This window comes from Lissotriton vulgaris, unplaced genomic scaffold (assembly GCF_964263255.1).
Source record: "Lissotriton vulgaris unplaced genomic scaffold, aLisVul1.2 SCAFFOLD_345, whole genome shotgun sequence".
NCBI lineage: Eukaryota > Metazoa > Chordata > Amphibia > Caudata > Salamandridae > Lissotriton > Lissotriton vulgaris.
In genome coordinates this window covers 405,825-423,978 of record NW_028253149.1, presented here as the reverse complement: position 1 = coordinate 423,978, position 18,154 = coordinate 405,825, and the positions used below count along the sequence as shown (strand labels likewise).

Genomic DNA, 18,154 nt, shown 5'->3' with positions numbered 1-18,154 from the left:
GGTATAAACAGAGAGTCTGCCGCTTTCTCCCTTTCACTATCTGTGAACATTTCCTGTGCTGGAAGGTTGAATTATTCTGTGTGCGGCTCTTGCCTTTCGCTCAGGCTGTGCATGGTCTGCCGGATTATTATACAGTAATATCAGCGCCGTCCACTCACCCGTTCCAGATTCTCCCAACCGCCGAGTTTCCTCACGATCGTTCGTCCTTCTTCGGGTTGTCACGAAATGCCGCTTGTTTTTCAAAGTTGTGCTGCTCGCACACTTCTCCGGCGGGGCCAGTCGGTAATCCAATTTTATGGCACGCAGGTTCCACCAACCGCCGCTCCACTCGTCCACGGGTGCCTCTCTCGCACGGTGGTATGCGTTACGTATTAAACAACGCCGAAATCCCCCAATCCTCGGGTTTTTCAAAAATGAGAGCACTCCAAGTCAATATAGCGCCGGCTCGCCAGTCTTTAATTCACAAAATCTTATTCAGCAAAAATCAGTCTACAAACGCGTTTCGGCGTTGCCGCCTTCGTCAGTGTAAACTGACATTAGTTTTGACCATTATTTTAAACAAAACCGTGATTGTCATATGTCACGTGTTTTCAACGAAATTAAACATCAACATAAAGAAAGGCACATATAGTAATTGTTTCTTCACTTTTACGGCGGCCATCTTATAACGGCTAATGTGCTAATTGTAATTAATCAATTCAAAATGCAATAGGAGCACTCATGTATATCAGAATGTTGGTTTAGTTTAAATCTCAACATAATCACATCTGAAATTACGTTTTCATCAATTCGCAGCATCCTATGCTTTTTATTTGTATTTTAATGGCACCTGTGCCGCGGGTACCTTTGAAACGGGGTGTTCACCGCGATTTCTCAATGAACATCACAAAAGGTTCACAGTGCCATGGCCCATTAAGAGACAAACCATAATTATTGTAATACAGTACTAAAAATATATATATATATATATATATATATATATATATATATATATATATATATATATATATATATATATATATATATATATATATATACATACACACACACACACACATAGATATACACCAATTGATGAAACCAGTTGGTCAGCAGTTAGTGCCAGCTGTCCGTCAGGCTTCCAAGAAGACATCTGTTTGGCTACATGGATAAAGATCAGACATACACATTAAATTTCCATATGTGCTTTCTGCTCCGTAGCTCTGAGTGGTGGACTAGTTCCTCTGGTTTGGAATCAGCAAATTGGCAAATGTACCTTTGTTTAAAAGAAAAATGTTCAAGTAAAACCTGTCTCATTTCCCTATTGTCATGTCTGGGTTGGGGGGGGGTTGTTTGCTAAACTAGCTTTTAGCTAGATCCGGGAACACTGAGAAAGCATGCATACTTTATCCATTTCAGGAAGGCAATGGTTGGCACCTGTGTGAGATGATCTGCTGATACTGGTAGTCTGTGGTGGCACTGGTCCTATTTGGGTTTTTGTGGCATGCAACACTACCAGTCACATCATTCGTCTCTGCTGGCTCGAGACAACGGGTCTCTTGGCACTGTCTTGAACTAGGTGAGTGACAGAATCTGAATAATCATGTTAGTTACAACCATACAGCTCCGCACTAAAGAAGCTCAGCTGTGGTGTCTAAAGGAGCCGTACTGTTGCGACTTTTGTTTAATGTCTATACGCCATCCTTAGCAAATTTGCTCCATCTAGCTGAGGTGCAGTTCTGTATGTACGCAGATGACACCCAGCTGGTTTGCTGGCAGGCCTGTACCACTGCTCCCTCAAAAAACATTTCTGAATCATCAGCTATGGCTTCTGTCTTTCATTGGTTTGATGATTGGGGGCCAGGGGGCTGTGACTGTCTTGTGCTGAATGCAGCAAATATAGAGCTCCTGATCACAATAGCCACTGTCTCTATCTGGACCTATGACCCTCTATAAAGAGACCTCCTTTCAACCTTCGATCACTCAGTCCACATTTTTGTCTGAATTTAAGCTTGCCTGTCCCTCAAGAATTCTATCTTTCATCCAGACTGATCTTCGTGTTCTAGTAGCCAATGGCTTTTTACAATCTGTTTTGGATTACGCTAATTTTGTTTATTTGAGATTTCTGGCAATACTTCACTGATACAACTAATGAAAAACGTAGCTGTAGAGCCTTTTCACTACACTGTGACTCAGAGACCATGTTACTCCTAGTCAATCTCTCTACTGTTTTAGAATTCCATTGCTCTGTGAAATCAAGCAGTCTACACAAGACTTCTTGACGGCGAAATTCAGTTTGCACAGTCCAACGTGTATTTTATGTTTTGCCATCCTCACCCTACTGGATCTTCTGGAATCAACAATGGCAACTTTCGGGGAATGGGCTTTTTCTGTAGCGCGCAATGTAGCTGGTGCATAAGAGTGTTCAATAAATTAATTTAATGTAACTGATGTATTTGATAGTGTGACAGCTCCTTAACGTCATCAGTGTGTTTCACTTACTCGTTTTGTGTGGTTAATAACTTTTGCCCTTTTTTGTTGCCTTCCCTGCTCGATTCATGCTTATTTCTATATTGAGGTAGTTTTGTAACTTGCAGACATGTCTTTGACTGCTTTTGAGCACACTTCATTGTGAAATTGTTAACTACTTAATTTTGCTGAATTTTCTCTGTGTTAAACCTCCTCTTCTGAGGGAATCCCATCGACCCTTAACTAAAGGCTTTGATTGCATCGCCATCGCTCTGCACCATAGACCCATCACCTATTGAATTAATTTACTACCACAGGTTACACCACCTCGCTAATCCCGAATGCCACTACACTCTGGTCATGCAGGTACCTAGAATTAATGTCGCATAGAGGGTTCCACATTTCCTCTCATAATACCACTAAAAATATTCAGGTTTGCCATAACATGAACAGAACTGTTTATGGGTTTCACACCTCTCCCGACGTTTCCCACTGAGGTCTTACTACAACCACACACCATTGCAGGTAAACCCACAGATCCACCTATAATTGCTCTTGACATTGAGTGGTACGTTGCCATAGTAGTGGCTTTGACCTCCTTTACAAATGCTAAATAGCGTCACATTTGGTTTGCTGCTATATTATTCTGCTACTATTGATAGTGTAACATTTTAAACCCTATTTCTGTATCACACACATTGTGTCGGACTCTGTTAACAGAAATAGTTAAGGTGTTATACTGTGCAATGGGTATTTGGGGGTTTGTTCTGTGAAAAGAACCATATAATTATAAGTCTTGGTTAACTCACTAATACTTTCAGATGTTTGGTTGTGGTGTTGATGGTGAACCGTGCGATTTTTTTTTTTTTGTGCCCTCCAGGAAGCAAGCATGAGGGGAACAATGCAGGTCATTCACCATATGCGAGTGGCAATGGGAGCCCCACGAACACGCCACCACAGACTCCAAACATAAACAGGTGAGATGTATCATGTAGTTGGGAACAGCTATGATGAGCTGCGATAACTTTACCTGCTTTACTAATAAAATCCTTTGCCTGTAATATTCTTAACTTCATAACTTTGTTGGGATCATTTCAGCCCACAGATCTTGATTCATAGTTGGGCCTTTGGGTAAACGAAAGCTCAAAGCAGTGTTTGTATTTTCAGCCGACTCTACCAAACAAACGCTGACTGCCTGCTAAATCATGATGCATTGGCTCTGATAAAGCAATTCATCGTGGTAATGAGGGCTTTTGATGTTGACAGACTTCAGCGCACGTACCCACATTACATAAGGTAGTACTGATAGTTCCAACCGTAAGTTAGGGTTTAGAATGTACAGTTCCACTAATATATTTAATGAGTGAAGCACTGTACGGTTTTAGCTCCTTTCCATCATTAGTCTATGCGCTGCCTGCATTGTGCCAGCACACACTAGTTGTATTACCATGCGGGATGGGATGTGAGGTACGGGTTCCCAACACATCTGTGTTTAAGGAAGGCCCTGGAATCTTCAACGTAACATCGCCTCTGGCACATCTGTGAGTGCAAAATTTAGGTATGTAAGAAATTGGTCTCCTTTAATTTAAATTGGACAATTTTGTTAATGTGCCCTAGTTTGCGTTAGATGTAAATGTTTGGTTTATTTTAATGAGATCCACTGCTCACCTAAGTATTTCAACACTTTGGACTTGACCTGGAAATATCGCAAAGGACGACCTAATGAGCAGCCATTTTATCAATGTCAATGAATGTTTTGCCGATGTGCAAATTCTGCTTTCTTGCCGTTCCTCTTCACATCCCTGCGTATACAACTACTGCAAGGAGACAACAATTTCCTTTAGCGTCCGTGCTGCTTTCTTTAACTCTGCAGCGGGGCGTTGATTTAATCTACAGTGTCTTTTTAGGGCTCACGAAGCGAGAGAGCCCTTTTGTAGGCGGTTTCAAAATGTACCTAGAAATTGCACATGCTCGTGCATGTGCTTTTTCTTGTGTTACGGGATTGGCTTGTGCGTGCATGTATTTCACAAACTGAGCACGCAATAGGACAAAGGCGGGCGCATTGCTCCGGCCATGGCCTATTGGTGTCGGTTACGAGCACCAGCCGTCATGTGGTTTCAGTTATCGTGCCCAGACACGGGCGCAATAATTGAAGCACATGTCTCCCTGAGGCGCGCACCAGCGCACCACTCCTGGGCTTCTTCTTTTTTGGATCCATTTCACTGTGAAGCAAGTAAATGAAAGAACCGCTGACGTCTTGTTAAACGGCCTGGGTTCCAGGCAAAAGCTTGAAATGAACAGTTAACTCAGTTTCCATCTATAAGAAGTGAATAGTTTTCCCAAAGCACCATTTCGCCACCAGCTTATTTTATATAGCGCTTACTAGTCGTCCAAAACGCTTTTCGCCGATTAGACTGTTATTCCGGAACACAAAGGGGTTAGAGGTGGAGTAGTATAGGGAACTACTCTACAGCTCGTTGTCATATGACTTTGACAAAATATACACATTTAAAAATGTGAACAGGGTATATTGTCAGGCTTAAAAGCTAAGTATACCTAGCAGTGGCTGAAACGGTCGACTAATGCACCCTCTGCTGTCACTGCCATTTTGTAGCCCTACTTCTATGTATATAGCCTTTCCGGTTTTTGGTTTCTTACATCTGCTCACCCTAGGCATGCTTGGAGGCCTGGGACAACGCACATGCGAGGGAGAGACCCTAGAGGACGAGGCTAGTCCAGCTGAGGGATGAACCGGGCAGCAGTGCAGTGCAGCCGCATTAATTGCCTCATTTTAGTGCCCACAAAAAGTTCATCAAGGTGCAGGCAGCAGGCCCTGCTCCTGCGAGAGGCACAGGAACGCACCGGATAGGTCGGCCTCGTGGCAGCCACTGTCTCAAGACCCCTACCTCTCCCTCCCGACAAGTGACCTGGAACTAACGCATGCTTCTGCCGCCTGCGCACCCGGAGCTACTTTTAGGCCCTTCTAATGTTTTCTTGGTTGTGTTCCTTTGACCCCTGCTTTTATGCTGACCATTTCTAAGTATCTCCACTTTTGCCAATGAAAATAAAATATCTGTATTTTTTTTAATGATTAGCGGGGTATCCTTTCCAAGCACCAGGGCCTGCTGTTTTCGGAGTCTTGGCTCGGGACTCTTCAGGAATCTTGAGGGAGAAAAGAGCCCCCCCCCCCCCCCCCCCCACCCCACTACCCCCCCCACCTCCCAACGATTACTAGAATGGCATTCAGGATCTTTAGGGGCCGCTAGCACTGCTGCTTCACAATGAAGGGACCTGGCAGAGCAACAGGCGAAGCCAGATTCCCCCGGGTGGCTACGTGATAATGGAGCAGGCCAAGGACAAGTTAGGGCAGAGGTCTTCAAACTTTTGTAGGCCTAGCCCTCCCAGCTGAATTTTTTTAGATTTTGCCCCCCCCCCACTCACCTATTCCGGGCATATCCAGAAAATAATGTTCAATACAATAGGAGTGTTTTGTAAACTGCAGGTTTGTGAGTGGGTGTGGTGAAATGACAGAGGCTTATTACACAGCTCAAAATACCACTTTCCAAGATAAAATGTGCACAAATTGTTTTTTACTAGAATGCTTGGTTTTAGACAGGACATAGATTGATAATAACACCACCAACATAAATGTGACAGGTGTGCCTGTTTTTCAGAGATGATCGATCTTTGGATGGATTTCTGCTACTGCCATCCTCAGGTTGTGCTCCACATCCAGTCTTGAACCGTACTTAGCCTTTAATACCGCAAGTGCTGAGAACCCAATCTCACATAAATAGGACGAGTTTTGATAGGAGTTTCTCCCAAAGCTGAATATTCTGCAGACATTTTCAGACAAGACAGGCACTGTCAGATTTTTCAAGCACTCCCTAGCTCAGAGCTGATACACGAGAAACAAATCTTCTCTAGAAATCATTACAGAGTTCTTGGGCAGCATTATAATGGGATAATTGCCCACCAACCAGTTATGGATCCGAAGACAGTTGAAAGACCACAGAGAAGGCGCTGAACAAACACCTAATTGAGAATTACTTAGTGGTACAATAAGTTGCTTGCCTGAAGCAATGGGGTTTAGGGCACGTCAGATTAAAAAGAAATTAAACAAAACAGTATTTGCAAGAATCTGTTTAGGAATTATTCCAGGCCATCAGGGCAAAAACAGAACTGTCTCGATCAAGGGGCCCCTGGAAGGCTGAATTGAAGTGCATTTAGATGTCTTCTTTTGTAATTTAGGATGAAAACCTTGATGGGGCAGGATATTCCCATACTTGTGTACAGGGGTGAGTGAGGTGACCAAATGAATTTGGGTGCGCATGTTAGTGCAGAGTGGGACTAATGAATGTATTGTTAGTGGTGGGCTAATCTGAGTGAGATTGCAGATTGAGCAGTGAGGGGGACAGGTGAGTGAAGTGTCACGAGTGCAGGTTGAGTAGAATGCTCGTGTGAATGCCGGATGAGGTACAGGGTGAACAGCGCAAGTGCAGAGTGATTACTGTGAGTGGAGGGTAAGTGGATGAATGGTGTGAGTGCATGGTGATCAGTGCGAGTGCAGGGTGAGCGAGTGAATGGTGTGAGTGCAAGATCAGTGTGAGTGCATTGTGATCAGTGTGAGTGCATTGTGATCAGTGTGAGTGCATTGTGATCAGTGTGAGTGCATTGTGATCAGTGTGAGTGCATTGTGATCAGTGTGAGTGCATTGTGATCAGTGTGAGTGCATTGTGATCAGTGTGAGTGCATTGTGATCCGTGTGAGTGCATTGTGATCCGTGTGAGTGCATTGTGATCCGTGTGAGTGCATTGTGATCCGTGTGAGTGCATTGTGATCCGTGTGAGTGCATTGTGATCCGTGTGAGTGCATTGTGATCCGTGTGAGTGCATTGTGATCAGTGTGAGTGCATTGTGATCAGTGTGAGTGCATTGTGATTAGTGTGAGTGCATTGTGATTAGTGGGAGTGCATTGTGATTAGTGGGAGTGCATTGTGATTAGTGGGAGTGCATTGTGATTAGTGGGAGTGCATTGTGATTAGTGTGAGTGCATTGTGATTAGTGGGAGTGCATTGTGATTAGTGGGAGTGCATTGTGATTAGTGGGAGTGCATTGTGATTAGTGGGAGTGCATTGTGATTAGTGGGAGTGCATTGTGATTAGTGGGAGTGCATTGTGATTAGTGGGAGTGCATTGTGATTAGTGGGAGTGCATTGTGATTAGTGGGAGTGCATTGTGATTAGTGGGAGTGCATTGTGATTAGTGGGAGTGCATTGTGATTAGTGGGAGTGCATTGTGATTAGTGGGAGTGCATTGTGATTAGTGGGAGTGCATTGTGATTAGTGGGAGTGCATTGTGATTAGTGGGAGTGCATTGTGATTAGTGGGAGTGCATTGTGATTAGTGGGAGTGCATTGTGATTAGTGGGAGTGCATTGTGATTAGTGGGAGTGCATTGTGATTAGTGGGAGTGCATTGTGATTAGTGGGAGTGCATTGTGATTAGTGGGAGTGCATTGTGATTAGTGGGAGTGCATTGTGATTAGTGGGAGTGCATTGTGATTAGTGGGAGTGCATTGTGATTAGTGGGAGTGCATTGTGATTAGTGGGAGTGCATTGTGATTAGTGGGAGTGCATTGTGATTAGTGGGAGTGCATTGTGATTAGTGGGAGTGCATTGTGATTAGTGGGAGTGCATTGTGATTAGTGGGAGTGCATTGTGATTAGTGGGAGTGCATTGTGATTAGTGGGAGTGCATTGTGATTAGTGGGAGTGCATTGTGATTAGTGGGAGTGCATTGTGATTAGTGGGAGTGCATTGTGAGCGAGTGAATGGTGTGAGCGCACGGTGAGTGTGAGCGCACTGTGATGAGTGTGAGCGCATTATTGTGATCGCTGTGAGTGCAGAGTGATCACTGTCAGTGGAGGGTAATTGGGTGAATGGTGTGAGTGTACCAGGATCAGTGTGAGTGCAGGGTGAGGGTGAAAGTGAAGGGCAAGAATGAGGAGCGAGTTGTCTGAATGCAAGGCGCAATCCCAGACACTTGAAATAACTCAGCATGTTATTGACGGCAGGGTAGGGTTTCAAATATTAAACTATTGCTATTGTGGCAGTAACCAGGGATCAGGCTGGTGGAAGAAAATAATGTGCTCATCTCTCAACAAACTTCCACTCTTATGATTAGGGTTGCCAGCTTATTATTTTGATGTCACAGATGGTATAAAAATAAGCAGTCACCTAAAGCTGAATTTTCAGCTTTAGGTGCATACTTTGAACAGCAAATATAAATAGAAAGAACTTTTAATTGTTTTCTAGAGCTGCCTTAATGATCCAAGACTGATAATAAAAGGGAACAAAGACAGAAAAGTCACTTTACAAATGAATACGTACAGGGCCGGCTTTAGGGCAGTGCAACAGGTGCGGCTGTACCGGGCGCTGACCTATGGAGGTGGCGCCGACCTCATGGGGAGGCGCTGTGTTTAGCAATAACTTATGAATAGCACATATGCCGGGTGGTAGTGAGAGAATCCGAGGAGGCAGTCATAGGGTGTGGGGGCACCCAAAACGATTCTCACACCAGGCACCACCATCGCTAAAGCTGGCCATGAATACATACTATTTAGTGTCAACACAGGCAATTTGCAGGCTGTTTAAACGACCATGGCTGGTTGGCATTTTGCGAGCCTGCCTGTGTCATTTTAAAAGAAACTTTCAGGGACTTTTTAAGGATTTTGGTGGCCCTGGGCCAAATGATTTTGGGGGCCCCAGTTCGGACCAGCTTTGATTTTATGATCCAGTCTCCGCTCTTTCATGCCTTCTTTGGTCAAACACTACATGTGTGTACATCTGATATTCAGGGATAGTGATATGTATGTTCAGTATGTAACACAAAAGCAGTTCCCTAATATTACTGCAAATAATCTGTCACACCCTCCCATTGGTCATGTATTGATCTAAAAAACTTTTTATATGGATGTTGCTTGACGCATAAACACATTTTGTCTGCAAAATGTCAGTAATAGACTCTTACAAATTGAAAATGAATGATAAAAAAAAATCGCTGTTTACAACATTGCGTCTAAAAAAATGTAAAGGTCATGAGAGCAAGAGTCTGTAGAACAGAGCTGGCTATTTCAGTCAATCACCCCCCCCCCCCCCACCCCCTTTGAAAGGCTGGGGTCCTGGGACAGAGCCCACCTTGCCCAGAGCCCACCTCGCCTTCCGTCCCTGGAAACTTTGTCTTCTCTCTGTGAAGTGCTAACTCTCCCAGGAGCGGGTTAATTCATAAGAGCTGAAATTTCAGCTGCAGTAAGAGGCAAGGGGTCTCCTCTGCTAAAACTAGTGTCTGTTGGTCTTCTTTCCGTTTTAGCAGAGCAGTCATCCTGCCTCCCGCTGAAGCATTTCAGCTCTGTTAATTAACCCCCTCCATGGAGGGTTAACATAGCAAAAGCATGGACACTTTGTGCCCAATCTATTTCCCCTCCCTCCTTTCCCTTGGAGAACTCCGGTATGACTGAAGGTCAGATTACAGTGGAGTGCGCGCCCCCCCTGGGATGGTGTTGCGCCCCACCAGGTGGGCGCGCCCCACAGATTGAAGAACTCTGAGTTAGGGGATAGAGAAGGGGCGGGTCAGAGATAAGGTACTTAAGGACAGGGGGTCGGGAGTTCAGCCTCTTGCTCACTCCTACGGACAGAGAAAAAATAAGACACCCACCCAGCATTATCTGAGTCGTAGTGAGGGTTAAGCACGCCACAGTAGGACAGAGTTTGTACTGACAAGGGTAAGGCAGAGATTGGGTGATGGTTGAATGAGGTGTTGGCGTATTCACCCCTTTGGGGACGGGGGGGGGGGGGGGAAGTTGCAGTGATAGTTGTATCAGGTGTGGGAAAGGCGTTAACTGGGCCAGGTCCCGCCTGTGCTTAGCACAGGCAGTTTTAACAAGCATTTGCAATGAAATAGGTCTCGCATTTATGCGAGTTTGACCTATTTGCATTGTAAATGACTGGCTTTTATTTTTGTTTCAAAAACCAAAACATAAATAAAAGGTTGTCATTTACAATAAAAATAGCGCAATGCGAGACATATTGCATTGCAAATGCTTGTTTTGTTATTTTTGTTCAAAAGTTATGACAGTAATTGTCTCCACCAAGCACAGAAAATACAACGGTGTAATAAACTTGAAAAACACCAGCAATAAATCCATAATCAAACTTACTTCCAAGTTTAAACATAATGTGTTGCTTAAGTTGATACAGAAGTAGAAACTTAATGCTGAAAACTCCTTTATGGTGCCTTATGCTATAGAATTTGATGGGAGTTTCAAGTGAATGTACACTATGAATAAAATATAAATCTTTCAAGACAAAGTGTTTGTTTCTATCGAAGGCCTTGTATTAATGTAAACAGAAATAACATCTCATTATTTATTCTTAATTCTTAACCTAGATTGGTCTCCCTGTTTTGGTTAATGTCTTACACACAAAGTAATTTTCATATTTTCCAGTTGCACTGCTTGTATTGAATATGCCCTATTGTAAAATAGAAATTCAACCTTTCCGTTTTCACCGAATACATGGACCTATTCATGAACTGAATTTTGTACTAAGTAAAGTAGTGCTCCTCACAACTACAAATGCTATTCAAACACCTACTATAGAGACTGCGGACGACAAATCCTTTTCTATGCTGTGATCCCCACCAAAGAGGCCGAGATCTAAAGACACAAGCCTCCTTTTTAGATGAAATGTGGAGGGACGAGAGTGCGTGCCTGGAAAATAGGGAATGCTTACTACAAAATGGGAGGGGTTTAGGGAGCATTAAAAAGGGAGGAACATGCTAATAATCACCCGTCCACAAGAGTAAGTCATTGCTATTCACAAACTACACCCCTAAAATTGCTAACACCCTAAACGGGTAAACGTGCTCCAGCACAGCCTTGGAGGACGTCTAGCATTGAACAAGAGTGCTCACAGATAATGCACCTCACTCCAATAGAAAATAATAGGACTTGGGTTCACAGCCCTTAGGAAATTTTAAATTGAGTTGACTTTTAATTGTATGTAAAATCATTTTTAGTGTTCAAAGGTAATTTCTTTTTTACGTTTTTGATTCTTTATATAAATGTATGCATTTTTATTCTTTATTTAATAAACAATTGCTTTGAGTTTCTCCAGCATTCAATTAGTGCTAGGTTAGTTTTACATTTACATTTTTATATTACATTTAAAATGTTCTAGAATTTTTATTTTTTTAAAAATTATTTTCCCTCTACTTCACCACAAAGACCGTTCGCCCCATTGGTGGAAATCTCCGCCTATGTATGAAAAGTTACTGGTAGAAGCTTTACACATGTAAATTCTGATTGAGATGTCTCCACTCTATCAACTGAGTTGGGTGGATACAGACAAGTCTACACAAAGGGGCCGATTACGATGAGTGACAGAAAGCCTCGGACCTCAAGTCAGAGGCTTTCCAACACTCCTCGTCTGTTTCATTTCCGACCGTCTGATTACAAAACAGCGGATCGAAATTGAATCCGGCCGGTCATTCCAGCTGGCTTCCGACGGGCTCGAGCAGCCTATCGGCCAGTTGGAACCACCCCGTCATCCATATGGACAGCGTTTTGTCGTCTGGATTACAATGTACGGTTTCCAGCAGGCTTTACGTGCTAGCCTGTTGGAAAGTGTGTTTGGGGGGCCCTAGCAGGGCCCCCTTTTCCTTGCGGTCTTCAGTTGGGGGCCGAGGGGGCACCCCTGTTAAACCCTTCACTTTGTGGCAGGCACCTTGAGGTACCTTCCATTGGGTGCAAAGATCAACACCATCTCCTATTTCTCTATGGGAACTTGTGTTACGGACGGTTTATAGCCGCAACACAAGCTCCCATAGAGAAATGGGATGGTGCAGTCGCATTGTAATTAGAGGACTGTTGGTCCAATTTCCGCCACGATGTTGGTCGGAGGAAACTTTGGCAGACATCATAATAAGCCCCAAAGATGTAAATCTGCACTTTGAAAGAATGAATAGCAAAAAAGCGCAGATTTACAGCTAGATGCAGCAGTAGATTTGCACATGTAAATCTATATATGTAAATGTACCTTTGTGAATCAGATATATAATTTTGGAATTCTGCTTTCAAATGCTTTACTAACTGTATATTCATTGCATGTGTAGCTCTAGGTACTCATACTCTTCATGCTCCTGCCATCTAGTGTTGGGCTCGGACATTTGAAACTTGTTTTTCTTGAAATAAATCTTTTGCGGCACCAGGTTTAGTGATACCTCCTTTAGTTGGTAATACACATTGCCATCTGCAACATTGTTAGACCGCTTTTTCCGCTATTGGGTTTGGACTTTTACTAGTCGAGCTCAGTGTTCAGTGTCTAATAGCGCATAATCAACTCTTTGACTATCGCTGTCATGATCTTTGTGGATCAATGATCCAGCGTCCCCATTGTTCTATGTACTTCAACACCCACGCTCACAACAAGGCCTTGTCCTGTCCTGGGGCCTCACCCATTATCTGTGCTATCCTCTATGAGGATGCCAGGTCAGTGATGGAAAGGACACCTTTTCAATACTACCCCCAGTGTCACTACAAGTTCCCCTGGACTGATCACCATCAAGTCTACAATCTTTGCCTCTCCCACTAGCATAGCTAGGCTATTTGCGAGCCCTGCCTCACCTTCCGCCAGAGGCCTCAATGCACAAAAAACTTTTGAGGCCAAAAGTGTAATCAACGGCTGGCTCAGATTACTGGTGCACCCTATTCTCCAGTGACTATAGGAGGAATTGAAAGCTCACCAAAAGCAGCTTTTCATCCAACCACAAACTGGCAAAATCTCCACATAGCTGTCACCTAAACCAGAGGGGGTCCTGTCCAGAAAAAAAGGAAGCTGTCTTTAGAGGAGCAACTTGCCCTGGAGCCCGCACCTCTTCTAAGGCACAAATGTCCTAAAGACCAGGGCGCCAGGCCTCTTGCTGATCCTCCTTCTCTTCCTCATCCTCCTCTCTTCTCACTGCCAACACCATTCGCACAGCCTCAGTCAGCTTCACAAGAGTAGTCATACCACACATCGTATTGGGGGGGGGAGGGGGTAGCACTGTGTATCCAGAGGAACAGTATGATTCCCCAAATGATTCTGAATACTTGGACCAGTATGATGATTCACCCAACTGATACAGACTCTGACCTCTACCCAGCAAAACCTTTCTTGCCTGATGGTACCTCGTATCATGAGGTGATACAAAGGGCTGCTACTTTTCATGAAGTAGATATGCACGCCGTACAAAAGACCTAACTTCCAGGTCGAAATGCTTTTAAAAACACAACGCAACCTCTATTTGCACCCATGCTGAGAGTTTTTCAAGGCAGCATCCAAAACCTTTAAAGAGCTGGTCAAACCCTGGATTTTCACTCCGAGGGTTGAGAAAAAAACATGATCCCTTGCCAAATTATCTGCCTTTCGTCCGCGACCATGTTCCACCAGTCTCCCTCATGGTCTACACAGGGCAGAAACATACACAAGCCCAGGGCACTCCATCTCCTGACAAGGAGACTAAGATGGATGCAATCTACAAGATGGTGGCAGCAGAATTGGCCACACACTATTGGTCTACTCTCCTAGTACAGTAGTGTGCACTGGGGGAGATTGAGGAACTCTTCCAACACCTTCCTGAGCAGTATGGACAGGATGAGCAAGTGCTCGTTACTGAGGCCAAAACCATTTCAAATGCTGCCATCCGTTGCACTCTTGGTGCAGCCGATACTGCAACCATGTGGTGTAAATACTAGCATCTTGATCAGGCGTCATGCCTGGTTCCAGGTCTCTGGCCTTAAGCCAGAAGTACAATAGCATCCGTTGAACCCGTCATTCGATGGTGAACACCTGTTTGGGCTGCAAATAGACCAGATGCCTGGAAAGTTAAAAAAAAATAAAAATAAATAGCGCTGTGGCAATGGGTGCCCTTTAGTCTGGCGCTCCCTGGGGGGCCATTCACAGGTGATACTACAGAATAGGTAGCAAGATCACTTCCCCAGACTCTCCAGCCTCGTACCAGAAGCAGCAACAATAACAGCAGCTGCCAACATGGGGATGTTCTAGAGGAGGTTACAGAGACAATACCACCAGTTGGGGTGCCTCTGCCAAGCAGTGACTTACTTCCCCTGCCCCCTGAATCACGCTACACCTATCTGAGGAAGGCTACAAGGGCTTCTCCAGAAATGGGAAGATATCCCCTCTAACCAATGAGTTCCCTCCGTCATCTACCAGGAGCTCACGGCAACACTGATATATATATATATATATATATATATATATATATATCACTGAAAAAACCATAGGTTATAGACCATATATAGTTAGGAATTTGCATTTACAAAACCTTGAAAATTCACTGAAAAACCATAGGTTAGAGACCATATATAGTTAGCTGGACATTTTATTGACATAAAACCAATGAAATTCCATATATAGTTAGTTGCACTAACTATATATCGCGCACCCGCAATCCACTGCTGATGATGTCACATATTACATCATTCATGACATGGTCAGTGACATCACTGATGACATCACTGATGACATCTCAAATGACATCACTGATGACATCACTGATATCTCAAATGACATCATCTAGTGTCTGTGTGTTTTTGTAAAGTTTAAATATGTTTTACATATTGAAGAATGAGTGGATGTATGGAAGACTGAGTGTGTGTGTGGCTGGCTGGGAGGTGTGTGACTCTGTGCATATCAATGTGTACTTGTATCAGTGATTGTATAAGAGAGTAAGTATGTGTTAGTATATGTGTGAAAAGTATGGTGTTCTGTGTTTAACTGTATAGATGAGGAAATCGAAGTGTGATTGATTCTTCACAGGACTGACTAGGTGTATGAGTGCATATGATAGTGTTGTAATAATGAGTGACTGTATGTATGAGTGAATGTGTGTGTAGACGTAGGAATCAGTGAGTGCGTATATAGTAACTGGTATTGGTGTGTCATGATGTCATCAGTGATGTCATTTGAGATGTCATCAGTGATGTCATTTGAGATGTCATCAGGGATGTCATCAGTGATGTCACTGAAGTATGGTGTTCTGTGTTTAACTGTATAGATGAGGAAATGGAAGTGTGATTGATTCTTTACAGGACTGACTAGGTGTGTGAGTAACTCCATGGCTGAGTGGCAGTGTGTGAGTGTCTGCATAGGTGTATGAGTGCATATGATAGTGTTGTAATAATGAGTGACTATATGTATGAGTGATTGTATGGGTGAATGAGTGAATGTGTGTGTAGACGTAGGAATCAGTGAGTGCGTATGTAGTAACTGGTATTGGTGTGTCATGATGTCATCAGTGATGTCATTTGAGATGTCATCAGTGATGTCATCAGTGATGTCATTTGAGATGTCATCAGTGATGTCATCAGTGATGTCACTGACCATGTCATGAATGATGTAATATGTGACATCATCAGCAGTGGATTGCGGGTGCGCGATATATAGTTAGTGCAACTAACTATATATGGAATTTCATTGGTTTTATGTCAATAAAATGTCCAGCTAACTATATATGGTCTCTAACCTATGGTTTTTCAGTGAATTTTCAAGGTTTTGTAAATGCAAATTCCTAACTATATATGGTCTATAACCTATGGTTTTTTCAGTGAATTTCATTGGTTTTTTAAAAGCTAATATCTATAGCTGTAAAATATATTCTTTATTACGTGACGTATCACGTAGCCACGTGAGACGCCTCATGGCGCGTCGCATAACCGTGACGTATCGGCTCTGCAGCGCAAACAAAACCCGTAACGTAAGCGTGCCGGAGCACGCTTACAGATATATATATATTTTTTAACCTTAATTAGACAAAATCCACACGTGCACATATCTTGAGGCCTTGCAAAGGCACATCAAACAAACAGTCCCTACAATTTTGCCAAGTTTGCTGGAAATCTATTCCCTTAATTTTTTTTTTACTGTTTCTCTTGGTTTTCCCCTTGTTACGCTTACCGGGACGCTACCCGGTACGTGAACCGGACGCTCCAAAAACACAAGATGGCGGACTCCCGTTACGCTGCCGGTTAGCTGCCCGGTTCGCGTACCGGGAAGCGCCTCTACCGCGAAAAATCGCGGGGGACTTTAATATCCCCCTCATCAATCCTAGGGGGTCAGGAGGGGTTTACCTTGCCCCCTTTCCTTCATCTCCCCCTCTTTTTTTCACCACATCTTGTCTCTCGAACCTACCGAGAGACAAGATGGCGGCCGCTCCGGACTGTTTACAATGTTGACAGCTACGCTGCCCGGTGAGCTGCCCGGTGAGCTGCCCGGTGAGCTGCCCGGTTAGCTGCCCGGTTAGCTGCCCGGTGAGCTGCCCGGTGAGCTGCCCGGTGAGCTGCCCGGTGAGCTGCCCGGTGAGCTGCCCGGTGAGCGTACCGGGACGCGCCTCTACGGCGTAAAATCGCAAAAAAAAACATTTTTATTTTTTGCCCCGCGGGGCACTTTAATATCCCCCTCATCAATCCTAGGGGGTCAGGAGTGGTCTACCTTGCCCCCTTTCCTTCATTTCCCCCTTCGTTTTTCACCACATCTTGTCTCTCGATCGTACCGAGAGACAAGATGGCGGCCGCTCCGGACTGTTTAGAATGTTGACAGACACCGGAGAGCCAATCAGCTTCGCTTCGCGAAGTTCCATTACGCGCCAGGTACGCGAACCGGGGCGCTAACCGGACCGCTGTCACAGATATATATATTTTTTTAAACGTTCATTTCTCAAAATCCACTGGAGCACATATATTGAGACATAGCAAAGGCACGTCGGGCAAACCATATCTACAATTTTGCCAAGTTTCATGTAAATCTATTCAGCCGTTCGAGCTAAAAGTGAGTCCAACCGCCCTATGGAAAAATGAATGGGAAAAACGCGTTTTGGGACCCCCCTTTTTTCTCGGCCCCCCTTGGCGAACCCCCCCCCCCAAATTTTCAGGGGCTGCTCAGAAACAAAATGTGCCATTTTCCTGAAAATTTCAGCCAATTCCGTCCACAAACGCCAAAGTTATTAGACATAGAATTTTCAGAAATCCCATAGAGAAAAAATCCTAACTATATATACCCACTGGCTATCGCCAGTAGGTAATATACATATATAAACATATATAATCTGCATATCTATATAAATATAAATGCATGCATACATATACATATATGCATACATATGCATGTTATTTACATGAAAGTTTTAAAAACACTAATAAAAGCAAAGCTAAAAAGCCACCTCATTACAAACAGAATGGCTTTAACTTAAACGAGGGCGAGATCTATTGCATTTTCAATGCTTGCTTACTTTGGTTCTACCAAGAAGGCATTCAGATGTGTCACACATTTGCCATAAATTCTGAATGTCAGCACTCTAGTTGCTCATTAGATCACTGTAGTAAAGCTAGTGCTCACCAGGGAAGTCTGCTGCTAATCATGGTTTGCAGCCATTTTCCCGCATTTTTTATCCCGCAGACTTTCAGTCCGCATACCATTATCCCGCAAGGTCATTGACCTCGCATACCATTATCCCGCATTGTTTCAAAACGCATGTGCATTTATCGCGCATGCCTTTACAAAGAATTACGTTTTAAAGGCATGTATGGTAAATGCATTTGCGTTGTGAAAACCACGATGACGAGAGAGGTAAGTGGGTTTGTGTTAATTTTTTCGT

The 18,154-nt window shown here is 43.8% G+C and overlaps 1 protein-coding gene across 1 annotated transcript in view; it reads left to right on the top strand.

The window, feature by feature from the left end:
* RBM7 (RNA binding motif protein 7) overlaps positions 1-18,154 on the top strand; it is a 147,584-nt gene that overhangs the window by 48,515 nt on the left and 80,915 nt on the right. Inside the window, exon 3 of the mRNA XM_086951280.1 lies at positions 3,329-3,425. Coding sequence (XP_086807406.1) covers positions 3,329-3,425 — 97 coding nt within the window. The remainder of the gene's footprint in view (positions 1-3,328; positions 3,426-18,154) is intronic.